Source organism: Triticum aestivum, chromosome 3A (assembly GCF_018294505.1).
Source record: "Triticum aestivum cultivar Chinese Spring chromosome 3A, IWGSC CS RefSeq v2.1, whole genome shotgun sequence".
NCBI classification, from domain to species: domain Eukaryota; kingdom Viridiplantae; phylum Streptophyta; class Magnoliopsida; order Poales; family Poaceae; genus Triticum; species Triticum aestivum.
In genome coordinates this window covers 677,342,626-677,355,202 of record NC_057800.1, presented here as the reverse complement: position 1 = coordinate 677,355,202, position 12,577 = coordinate 677,342,626, and the positions used below count along the sequence as shown (strand labels likewise).

General features: G+C 49.4%; 1 protein-coding gene across 1 annotated transcript in view; it reads left to right on the top strand.

Annotated features, from left to right (window-relative positions):
• Window positions 1–2,421: 2,421 nt before the first annotated feature.
• LOC123063138 (MADS-box transcription factor 51) overlaps window positions 2,422–12,577 on the top strand; it is a 30,864-nt gene continuing 20,708 nt past the window's right edge. The window contains exon 1 of the mRNA XM_044486880.1: window positions 2,422–2,857. Within this exon, the coding sequence (XP_044342815.1) occupies window positions 2,673–2,857 (185 nt within the window). The 5' untranslated portion in view covers window positions 2,422–2,672. The remainder of the gene's footprint in view (window positions 2,858–12,577) is intronic.

Genomic DNA, 12,577 nt, shown 5'->3' with positions numbered 1-12,577 from the left:
CCCATCCAGATCGAAACCGCTATCGCTATGGGCGACCACACCACGCAGTCCACCGCGTACAGACTACCATTCGCGATCCTGCCATTGCGTACCACGCCTGTGCGTGGCCACCACCTGACACCGCCAACCCACATGAGTCATCACCGAGCACGGGGAAAGGAGAACCCGCTGCGGCTGATGCCGGCCGGGCTTCGCCCGGAGGCGACGTGGAGAGGGAAGGGGACGGAGGCCGATGGCTCCGCGGCGCTAGGTTTTTCCCTCCTGGTCGCTCGCGGAAGCGTCGCACACTTCATACTTATAGTATAAAAATACCTTTAGGAAAATATTCTTTGCTTTTCCTAAGATACAACCAATGAACCAATTCGGGCCGGGCCGGCAAAATCCGGGGCCCTGTGCGAAACTACGAAACGGGGCCCTATCACACTAAAAAAAATGAACTCACGAGCAGTTATAATGTATATATGTATCTCGCAAAATATATTTATAATATATAATTGTATATAATATAATGTTTCCAATCGAGGGGCTGCCAGAGGACTGTCGCCAAATCGCCGATCGATCTTCCTATAGGCTGTAGCAACGGCGACGTGATCGATGTTTTGCGATCGATCTGACTACCTATGTTAAACGGATACGGTAGGTATATTTATGGGTAGAGGATGAATAAAATGGTTCAACAGTGCATTAGAAACTAAATTAATAAATTACTTATGTCTTATAAACTTTTAGGAGCACTGAAAGTACGAACAACTTCCCCTGTAGACTGTAGTTTCCCGTAAGTCCTGTGTAGTTGCATACTCCCTCCGTTCGAAAATACTTGTCATCAAAGTAGACAAAAAGGGATGTATTTAGAACTAAAATACATCTAGATACATTCCCTTTTATTCATTTTGATGACAAGTATTTTTGGACGGAGGGAGTACTAGTTTGTTTATGTTTTTTCTGTTGATGGATCTGAGTGTTCGTATGAAAGAGATCTGAATGCAAATTCTCCTTAATAGTTTCTCTCACATAAGTCCCCAGCACTAGCAGCATGGATGGGGTACAAAATAAGAGCAAAGAGGATGGATCAATGGAGCTTACTTGTGATTGCGTGATGGATCGGCGAGACGCTGCGTCGCTGCCGGTGGCGCGGAGAGACCGGCAAATGGCGATGTGGCAACTGCCAGGTGACGGCGGCGCCGATATGTACCAGTTGTTGTGCGCGAGGGTTTGTGTTAGCGATCGGGATTGAAGCAATCAGACGGCGATAGACTCCTGTCGTGAAGATCCCGTTTTTCTTTTTCTTTTGAATGTGGGACAAGGTTATGATCGAGCAGCGTGGGATCGCCTGAGATCGAGCAGCGACCTGGTTCGCGCGTAGACTCACGCGGAGTCGTGGACGCCAACGGCCCAGGCCCAGGAATAACATTTTTTTTCTGAGAAATATACATACTAGGCCTATAAAAATTTGGGGCCCCAAATTGTATGGGCCCTGTGCGGGCTGCACACTCTGTACCACTATGGGCCCGGCCCTGGAACCAATCAGACCAAAAATATGATGGTACTATATCGAAAATGCTGGAAATTAAAACCCTGCAGCCTTTCTATTTATGCGTTTTGGAATCTTCAAATGAAAGAGACCCTAGGTGTAGTGTGATTGGTGATGATAGAGCCGTTAATATCGGCAGCACTAGCAAAATTCTCCTGCTTTCAGAGGTCACCATCAGGCTTAGTTGTAATGGAAAGTATCATATACTAGTATCATGCATATGATACTAGTGTATGATACTACATCTGTAATACATAGTATCATATGTTGGTATCATAGAGAACTACATTTATTGCCATGCATGACACAAAGTAGCACATCATTTAATATGATACGATATCATGATATGATACTCAAGCATCTTTTTTTTTATTTAATTCTATGCCACCTCATCAAAATTGCTTAGTTGGCATGTATGATACTACATATGATACTCCCATTACGGATAGCCTCACACCACAGATGCATCCAAGGAGAGCGCGGGACCATTTTTGTGATCCCATCGCGCTGTCCGGCATGCAAGCCTCGCCACAGCGGCCCTTGCCTTACACGGCATCCTTATCCTCGAGAAATTTAACCACTTTCGGCTCATTGGTTCTCACCGGGGCCCGGGCAGATATTTCGGCGGCCCAGGTGCCGTACGTCCTAGCTGGAGCCCTCCGCTTCCACACACACGTTCCAATCCGACTCGGCCCTGGTTTTTCACAGCGTGGATAAGGATGGGTGCAGTGGTCGTGCAGGAATAGTAGTGGTGGTGCACTGGCGCCCGCCCCTGTTTGTTTGAAAAGGCTAGTGGGGGCCAGGTTCACCCCCGGCATCCCTCATCTGGGATTTACCAAGTTTGAGCGGGGGTGCGGTCCAAGATCAACGAATTATATAAGTAAATCAGTGGCCTCATGGATTCTCTGGGTCGCCGTCTCCACGTTTTCTTTACGACCATTGGCGGCCACGGGGGAGGTGTACGGTGATTCGTCTCCCCGACGGACCCGTCCATCTCTTTCCCCCGCTCCCCTGAGCAGTGGAGTCCCCTCGCTCCGGCCACACTCTCTCTCCCTGACACCCTGACCCCTTTCCGTCCACCGAGATAAACGGTGAGAAGAGAGACACGACAGAAGCGGAGGAGAGGAGAAGGCTGGTGGGGATGGCGCGGCGCGGGCGTGTGGAGCTGCGGCGGATCGAGGACCGGACGAGCCGGCAGGTGCGCTTCTCCAAGCGCCGCGCGGGGCTCTTCAAGAAGGCCTTCGAGCTCGCGGTCCTCTGCGACGCCGAGGTCTCGCTGCTCGTCTTCTCCCCCGCCGGCAGGCTCTACGAGTACGCCTCCTCCAGGTGCATGCCGCTCGCCGACCCCCGCACTCTGTTTTGGTTACCTGCTCCAAGCACTTACTCCTCCGCAATTCCGCCCAGTAATTAGGATCGCTAGATTCTCCGATTCAAATGTTTGAATCCTTTCCCCCCCTTGGCTTCTCGTAATTAGTGAACCAAGGCTGCACGCCTACCGCCTTGCACGAACCTGCTTAGGATCTCTGGGTTGGTTTCTCACACTGCTAGTATCGGTACCACCACCTTGCAGTTGCACATGAGCAGGAGCTCTGCTTTTTAAGTACTAGTCCATGATAGCAGTAGTGTTTTTTTAGAAAGCAATAGAAGTAGTGTTTTTGGTTCGTTCGGGAGAAAACTAAGCGTGGTCTTGTACTGCTCCATGGAAGCTTCTCTAGTGGCGTTGACCCTGTGTCCGTATTCAGTGGTGTAGCCAGCCCAATAAATCAGGATGGTCCATTAATAGAAATATTTACATAAGTTTATTTATTTTTAAAGAAATATTTTTTACTATACTATATACAAGCTATGGAAAAATTTCAGGGTGGTCCATGGACCACCCTGGCCACCCCCTAGCTACGCCACTGTCCGTATTGTTCCGCGTAGCATAGGAGACGGCAAGGACGCTTGAGCCCGTTGGCTTTCGCATTGGCACTTGCTCCACCGCGCTGCCTCTGTTCTAATAATATATGTTCGTTTTCTTAAAGTCAACATTTTTATGTTCGACTAAGTTCATAATAAAATATGTTAACATCTACAGTCCTAAATAAGTACTGTAAAAAATATTGACGAATCTCGCGATCATAGTATATTTTCTCTATATGGACAAAACTAAGAAGTTTGACTTTTCAGAAAAATAATATATTGTACTTAATATTTGGACCGGTGCATATTTGATTGTCTGTGCTGAGTAAAAGAACCAACTATACGTTCTACTAAAACGACAACAATACTCTTTCGCTACATTGAGTCTACTCAATCGGCATATGAGATTAAGATAAGTAACTTGCACAAGTAAAAGAAATTAAGGATGTGTCTAGTTGAGTTGTGCATTCTGAGAAAAATGTTGTGAGCTAAGAATTATGACAAACATGGAAATTATTTTGGGGTTTCTTTCGCCCTCGGCGTCTACATCAAGCGATGCACAAAGTCATTTTTATTATAATATTATTCAACGGAGTTCAACAAAACAAATACATGGATCAACTCAATGCCACCTTTATGAAACCAATAGTTGCTACACCTATAAGCTTGATGATGTGCCTTGACCTTGCATCAACACACATCATCTAATCCGGCCTCATCAAGCCGCCCACCGGCAAGCCGAGAGCATCAATTGGTCAAGTGGACCCTCTGCGCGTACTGCATGCACACGCTCTAGAATAGGCCGCAACCATCTTCCGCCATCCCACCTTCAAGGGCGATCAACGTGTTCACCTTGCCAGTCCCGAAGGCATCTTCATCGTCCGATTCAAGAAACCCTAGGTTTCCCTCGGAGCAGTCGGAACGAGGTGGCGACGATTGCAACCGACGATGCCTTCAACAAGGAGACGATGGCCAAGATGTCGCCAACGTCAGCCATGGCCGAGGTCGACATGGTTTTCACCCGCATTTGTGCCACTCCGAACCAGTAGCTGCCCTAGTCCGCGTGCAGCTACCGAAACACCGGCAGGAACCAGCATCCCTTGTCGACCCCTCCACCGACGACGGTTCTTGGCGGAGACCAGATCCACGGCCATCGTCACGCCTTCCATCACCAGAGAACACCCGGGCTCCTGCGGGCCATGGAGGCGAACGCTGCCTCCGCACAACCATGGAATGTCGCCCTGGGAACCTCCATGAAAGAAATCGACACCATGGCCACAGGGGTGAGGCGCTACACCGATGTTGCGACAACCCTACAACCGGCCAAGTCATCCCATTTGATTGCAATGTTGTGCTCCAGTTGCCCACTGTTAGACGACCACAAGCCTGAAGATTGCATCCGAGATAGGTAGTTTTGGGACGACAAGGACAACTCCACAAGCTGCCGCTCAACACCAGAAACTGAAGATGAGAAACCTCTCCAATCCATTACCTTGGAGCAGGTCCTCATGACAGTTGGGCACAGGCAACACTAGCAATACCCCCCCACCACCACCACCACCATCCCGTGCCACCTAGCCCAGTCGGTACGCCTCTCATCAGAAACCTCAGCAGGCCCGTTCCCACGAGCACCATCCCTCCAGCTATAAGTAACCCGGGATCTATCCCACCGGGCTCCACCACTAAGGGCTAATTTGGTAGCCTGGGATCCGGGGGGATCCCCACTTATTCCCTGGCCCGAGAAACCACGGGTCGGAGCAGCCCTGAAAAAATCCATCATGCCATTTGGGCACCCATGTGGGGGAGGGACCCTGACCCTTTCGACGTACTTTCCCCGGGAGAGAGTTCCAGACCTTTGTACATTGGATAGGAAAACCCTCGCTCAGTTGCTCTTGCGATCGAAAGGCAACGGCGCATCGGCGGCGCCTCTCGAGTTTCTCTCTCTAACGACCAGACCAACATGCCCCACTTCCCTCCGCATCGGCCCCTAATCTCTACACTTGCATGCTCCTCTACTCTCCGGCGATGGTGGCACTTTCGACTCCGGCTTGGCGTTAGTGTTTCTCCTTCTCACAAGATAAACTACATTCAAATCTTTGTCCCGTCCGGCAACGACAATGACTGGCGTTCGTGTTCCTCTTCCTTCGACCAAGGTAAGCCCCCTCCTCCTCCTCCTCCTCCTCCTCTTTCCCTCCCCCTGCCCCTCTCCCATTTTTTGGTGTCCAAACTACAATGGGGAATTTACCTGTGGTGGTATGGGGATTCCAATTGAGCAGGGAAATCCTCCCTTTGGGGTTTCCTGCCCATGGTTTATCATAACCAAATGAGCCCTAAGGGTACGATCCCATCAGGCTCCACTCCTTAGGGCACGGTCCCTCCGTCCACCACTCCTTTGGGGTCTGGACCTCCCGGCTTCATAGCCTTGGGCACCGGCACCCTATACTTGACAGCGGTACCGGACCCTTGGGCTTCATGGCACCATCCGCACTAGTGTTTACGGAAACCGCACTCCACCTCCTCCATGTCTCTAGTTGGGGAAGACCCAACTACGAGGACCATGGAGGCCATCAGGAAAGCTACTATAGCCGCTCACTTGCAACTACAAAAAATTCGAGGCCACTGCGTGGCAGGCCCAAATGATGGAAACCATGATGAAGGAACATCCTCGACGAGCGTGACACCAGTCCCTCGCCATGATGGCCGGCATCGCAGCGTGCGGACACAAGATGGACAACGACGGTGAGCCCGAGGTCATCCAGACTCCAGCTTGCAACTTACTAGCAACACCACCCCTTGCAGATTGACTGCGGGTCACGCCGGGTCTGTCGGGTGCGGACATCATCGTTCCTCTCCAAACCCTGCTGCACATCACCGTTGACCTCCTAGAGAACATAAGCAGATCGAGGCTTCGCCTCAGCAACACGGATAATGTACTTTCACTGCAGGTCACCCCTCGGAAGCTTAGAGCATCTCCAGCCGTTCGCCCCCCCCAGGATGCATAAAAATCGCCCCCTGGGGGCGAGCCGGCGATACAATCGGCGCTGGGGGCGGTTTCGCGCCCAGTCGTCGCCCCAGCTCGCCCCCAGGCGCCGATATTGGCCCACTTTTCAGCCCCATTTCGGCGAATAGAGGGCCCATATGGGCGACAATAGGCCCATATTCAGCGTGGTTCGCCGTTGTTCGGCGTTCAATTATGCACATAATTTTTTTATCACATATTTCATCACAGAAATATCAAATACTTTAACAAAATAGTACAACAACAAATAGTTCAATACAACTTATATATTTCAACAAATAAAAACTCATATTTCATCACATGTCGCGCTCGGCGTCGCCCTTGAGCCTGCATAGATGCTCTATCAGATCTTGCTGCAGTTGATGATGCACCTATGGGTCTTGAATCTCCTGACGCATACTGAGATAGGCAGTCCAGGTTGCCGGTAGCTAGTGATCAACTTCGGCTAGAGGACCCTTCCTGTAGTATGGTTTAGTGTCAAACACTGGGTCTTCTTGCTCGCTCTCGATGATCATGTTGTGCAAGATGACACAGCAAGTCATAATCTCCCACATTTGATCTTTCGACCAGGTCTGAGCGGGGTATCGGACAACAGCAAATCGAGATTGGAGCACACCAAATGCCCGCTCGACATCCTTCCTGCAAGCCTCCTGAACCTTCGCAAACCAGGCGTTCTTGCCTCCTGGCACAGGGTTTGAGATCGTCTTCACAAATGTCGACCATCTCGGATAGATGCCATCAGCTAGATAGTACCCCTTGTTGTAGTGCCGCCCATTGATCTCGAAGTTCACCGGAGGAGAATGACCTTCAACAAGCTTGGCAAAGACAGGGAGAGCACTGCAGCATGTTGATGTCATTGTGAGTTCCTGGGATACCAAAGAAGGAGTGCCAAATCCAGAGGTCCTGTGTGGCCACCGCCTCAAGTACCACACTGCAACCGCCTTTGGCGCCTTTGTACATCCCCTGCCAAGCAAATGGGCAATTCTTCCATTTCCAATGCATGCAGTCGATGCTTCCAAGCATCCCAGGAAATCCTCTTGCTGCATTCTATGCTAGGATCCGAGCAGTGTCTTCCGCATTGGGTGTTCTCAAGTATTACGGTCCAAACACGGCCACCACTACCCGACAGAACTTGTAGAAACACTCTATGCTGGTGGACTCGGCCATGCGCCCATAGTCGTCGAGTGAATCACCGGGAGCTCCGTATGCAAGCATCCTCATCGCTGCCGTGCACTTCTGGATGGAGGTGAATCCAAGGGCGCCGGTGCAATCCATCTTGCACTTGAAGTAGTTGTCGAACTCCTGGATAGAATTCACAATCCTGAGAAAGAGCTTTCGGCTCATTCGATAACGGCGCCGAAATGTTTTCTCGCCGTGAAGTGGAGCATCGGCGAAGTAGTCGGAGTAGAGCATGCATTAGCCTTCGAGATAATGCCGGTTCTTTGCTTTCACCCGCCCCGACACCGAGCCACCTCGCCGCGGCTTTTCATTGCTCGCCAGCAGCTGGGCGAGGGCGGCGAGCACCATGAGATGCTCTTCTTCCTGGACGTCGGCCTCGGCTTCCTCCTCCAGCAACGCGGCGAGCGCTTCCTCGTCATCCGAGTCCATCGCCGAGGCAGGAAAATCGCCGAACACCTTGTGCCTGGTGGGCGTGTACCCCCCGCTAAACTGCCCCTCCGCGGCCGGAAACGGCGGCCGAAAATGCCCAGCTGCTGTTGGAGGGGCTGCCGCGGCGAAGCTCTGCTATTTTTCCAGCGTGGAATGGCTATCTAGTGGTGAAAGGCGGCGGGCGGCGCCGGGATATAGCTACTAGCGGCCGAGAGCGCGGGGGTGGGAGGCGAGTCGGGGAAGAAAACCTTGACTTTTCCCCTGACGGCGTGGGCCAGCCGCGCTTTTCCCTTGCGCCGGAGCCCCCAACTGCCCCCCAATGCGCCGGGTTCGTCCTGTGACCGCTGGGCGGAAAAAAGGGCCGAACCGGCGTTTTTCGGCGTCCTGTGGGTGCGATTGGGGCGTTTTTTTGGCGCCGGCGCGGAAAAAGTGGCCTTAGGGGCCTGTTGGGGGCACAGCTGGAGATGCTCTTAGTCACCATGGCTCTCAGCTTGGTAACCTGCGTAAGCCAATATCGGCCATTACCGACCAAAATCCACTACCCCCACCCCGGCCTCCCCTGTGCATGGATGTCTCGGACATCAACCCGAGCTCCGTGATCACACACGGGCCTGGGAAAGGAGAGATATGGCTAGAACTATGAACTAGTAGCAGTGATATCAACTCCCCTCACCATAGCCATCGCCCCACCATGCTTGCCTATGAAGTAATTAAGCATCCCTTCCCAAAGTCGTTCATCATGCGCGTCGACAAATACTCCGGGGACTAAAGCTGGATCATTGCCTTAGTGGTTACCTGACGATGGTGGACATGGCAAGAGGTGATATTTGCAACCCCTCGGATACATGCCTCTCTGTCTGGCGGGGTCAGTGAGGACATGGCTCATCAGGCATCTCCCAAACACAAGTTGCCAGCAGTCGCACTTCGAGCATGCCTTCATCAACAACTTTGAAGGGACATATCATCGGTAGTGCGTACAACCTCCATAACTGCATCCAAGGTGACAAAAGAGTTCGTCCATGATTTCATCGCTTGTCAGCTCAAGAAATGTAACTCGTTATCCAACATTTCAGAGAAGCCAACTATCCAAATGTTTATCAATGGTGCAGGACCCATTCTCACGTTACAAACTTGACAAAAAGCAAGCATATGTAAGGCTCACCACCATGGGGTGACTCATGAAGGTTGCAGATGACTAAGCAACTGATGATGAGACGGTTCGCGTAGGCCGTCGTCAGATGGCAGCTCCAGATAGCCACAAGTCACCTAATGCAAAAGCCAGAAGAAACAGGAACCACATCCGAAACAAAGGCCGCAAGACGAGGGAGACCGAGCCGACCTCGTAGTAGCCACCAACGAAGCCGGATCCAACGGCTTCAAGAGGCAGAAGTGGGATAAGAAAACTAAGCAGGCGGGACACACTTTTGAGGAGATCGTGAGCGATGCCTTACCTCTTATCTCTAAAAGGAACTATTATTATTTAAAGAACTAAAAGAATTAATGGTTCTAAAGGAGGAATAGATAAGGCTTCATGTACAATCAAGCATACATGTATTCAAGCATGACCACTTGTTCGAACAACGTGCTAGACTATTTTTCTGGATACAATATCTCCAACCATCCCATCAATATATCACAATTATGTTACATCAACTGAGTTATCCTTATTCATTCCTCACGTCATAATATCATTAAAGTGTCTTTTAGTTTAGTTATGGTTCTAATTTAACAAATATAAGAACCACACGGAAGTCATTTCATATATAACATGGAAATACGAGTGAACCATGTATGTCCTCCATGTAGATGTTATGAGTACTGGCAACAATTGCAAACAAAATGTCAGTGGAATGCACAAATGTTCTAACATCGGAATTTTTCAAGTCAACACCCATTGTTGTTTGTGTCAACATATCATCATACGGACAACTAGCACATCCCTCAATGTGCAACATCATTATCAAACGTTAATCAAGCGGTTCATGCAATTAACTAGGCCATGCTTGTGTCTTACTCATATCAAAATAAAACGAAGCATGGTATCATTCATGTTGTTGTTGTGGAAACATCAAAAGATTAGGGGGTATCTGAGTAACATGATCGCAACAGAGATTTGCATCAACAAATTGAATAGGTCCAATCCCCTCAACCTAGCATAGTCTAGTACTATGTTACAAAGGTGTCAAGGGAGGCTTGGTCGTAGATTGGAGTCGTTCGAGATTCCTTGGCACCCTCTCCAAACTCATATGTCTTGATGTTGCTCCAAGTTATATGAGACTCCTTGGATTTGACACTAGGCTCCCGGCGAGTCATGGAACTCTGATGCGTTCCGCTTGATCCTATTCAAGTGAGAGTGAAGTGGGTACATCCTATGGGGTGCTTATATGTGCTAGGGGTTCTTTGACAAATGACCAAGGCTACCCTTGAGACAATGGAAGGGGGGTTAGTGGAGGTAATGTTTGCTCAATGGTGGAGAAGGGGAGAGGATCAGTTCATACCCCATGTGTAACACCTTGACCACAACCACTGGTTCTCGGTCATTATGCCTAGCGGGGTCTAGACCGGCGCCACATACCAACACTACTCTTTCTTGCGCACTTTTCCTCACTCATGTGCGCCTAAGATTAACTTCCTAGTCGTTCACCCATCCTCAAATTGCTCCAAGCCAAGCTCGCTTAACTTTGAGGTTCCTTGTGAATGGGCTCCCAGGAAACAAGGAATTCCTTGTTGATATGAGTATCGTTCCTATTAACCTAGGGTGTCACACCATGGCGGGTCATTCCCTCTCACTCCTCCATCGTGGGGGGATTCTCTTCTCGGGCTCCCTTCTTGATGTGTGCCTGTTTACTCTTAACCGCTCCTTTGAATTGGTCTTCTTATCTTTTTCACTCCGTTGACTTATTGACCATGTTAGGTTTATTTCAATTTTATTGTCATGCTAAGCGTCTTTGACGGACTAAGTATGACCCATAGGTGGAATTAATTACTATAACAAAGTTGTCGCCTAGAAACCCTAGACACCGACTAAGAAAATTGATGAGGACAAAGACCCACGAGCCCCTTAGCACTCCCGCATAGGATGCAACTGAGATGGTGTCGGGGTGGGGAAGCTTTTCTTAACACAACACCATCGGCACAATCTCTGACTAGACTAACCTAAAATCGTGTTTTTAAGGCGCCCATAAGGCATTGCGTAGGCGACGGTTAGGCGTTAGGGCGCCCTCCAAGCTCAAAGCATCGAGCTTGCCTCAGATAGCTGCATAAGATGTCCACCTTAACCTTTAGAGTGTTTGATGCACCGTCTTAGGCGTCCAGGTTTGTACTCTCATACATATTGGACTCCTTGAGCTTGCTAGACAAGAGAGCAATTTTCCCAGGTAGGAAATTGAGTCTTTGCTAGAAACAGAGGAGGATGTCGGTGCCAACATGTAAGAGGGGGGGGGGAGATAGAGGGAGAGATAATCTTCAATCCACACACTCCCCCCTCCTCTCCAGTGGCTGCTCTCCAGCAGATTTGTTGCCTCTCCTCTCAAGCAGATCCTCTTTGACAACTCCTCCTCTCTAGTACAGTAGCAACCAACAACAGGCAATGGCAAGGAACCAAGGATACAAAGTGCCAACTGCCAGCGTATGCCTCACCCATCCTCTACCCTCTCCAACCTCTTCCCCTCCACCCTCCTTTGCTCTCTTTCGTCCATGTCTAGTTGTTCACTGCTTGCTGCTTTGTTGGTTGCTCACGACCTCTCTACAACCAACATTAATTGCAAGGTGTGTATGCCTAGTTGCCTACCAAATTCTACTCTATTCTGCTGATTAGAACTCTCTAAGGCGTCGTATGGCCTTATGGCTTAGTGCTTAGGTGGTGAAGCGCCCCTAGCACCTTGCCTCAGCTTACCACCTTACAAACATTGCGTAAAACTATGTATTTGCTTGATGTGGGGAGGCAGAGTTCCCACCCCTTCCCGCAGGCAAAGCATCAGATGGATGGGAAGGAGCTCACAAGCTTGCCTACGGCTAAAAGTGTGATTGGGTTCGCCCTCTATCCGTCTCCTGAGAACCACTACCTTTCTATTTATGTCGTACACCTCCTGCCTTTCCCTTAGCTTCATATTACTTATTCTATTCATCATTAGCAAAACTCGCACACATTCATGTCCTTAAGTAGAAGAACAATTAAGAAAATTAGTGCATCATAATGTGTTAGAAAATTCCTTTTACGTGAGCAAATTCCTTTCACTTAGCTAGCCGCAAATAACTAGATTTGTACCTAAGTAGAAAACACTTACTGTACTCCGTGGATTCAAACCACTTCAGTAAAACAAAACCACTCCATAGAACCACTTCAATAAAACTAAACCACTTAAAAAATTCAGGCCTAAGTATAAGACATTTATTGTATAAGACATTTCGGTACTTTAATTGAACTGCCAAAAAGGCTTATATTTAGGAACATAGGGTGTAGAAAAGACTCATATTGTACTCATTATTTAATTGAATACAATCCATAACTACATGAT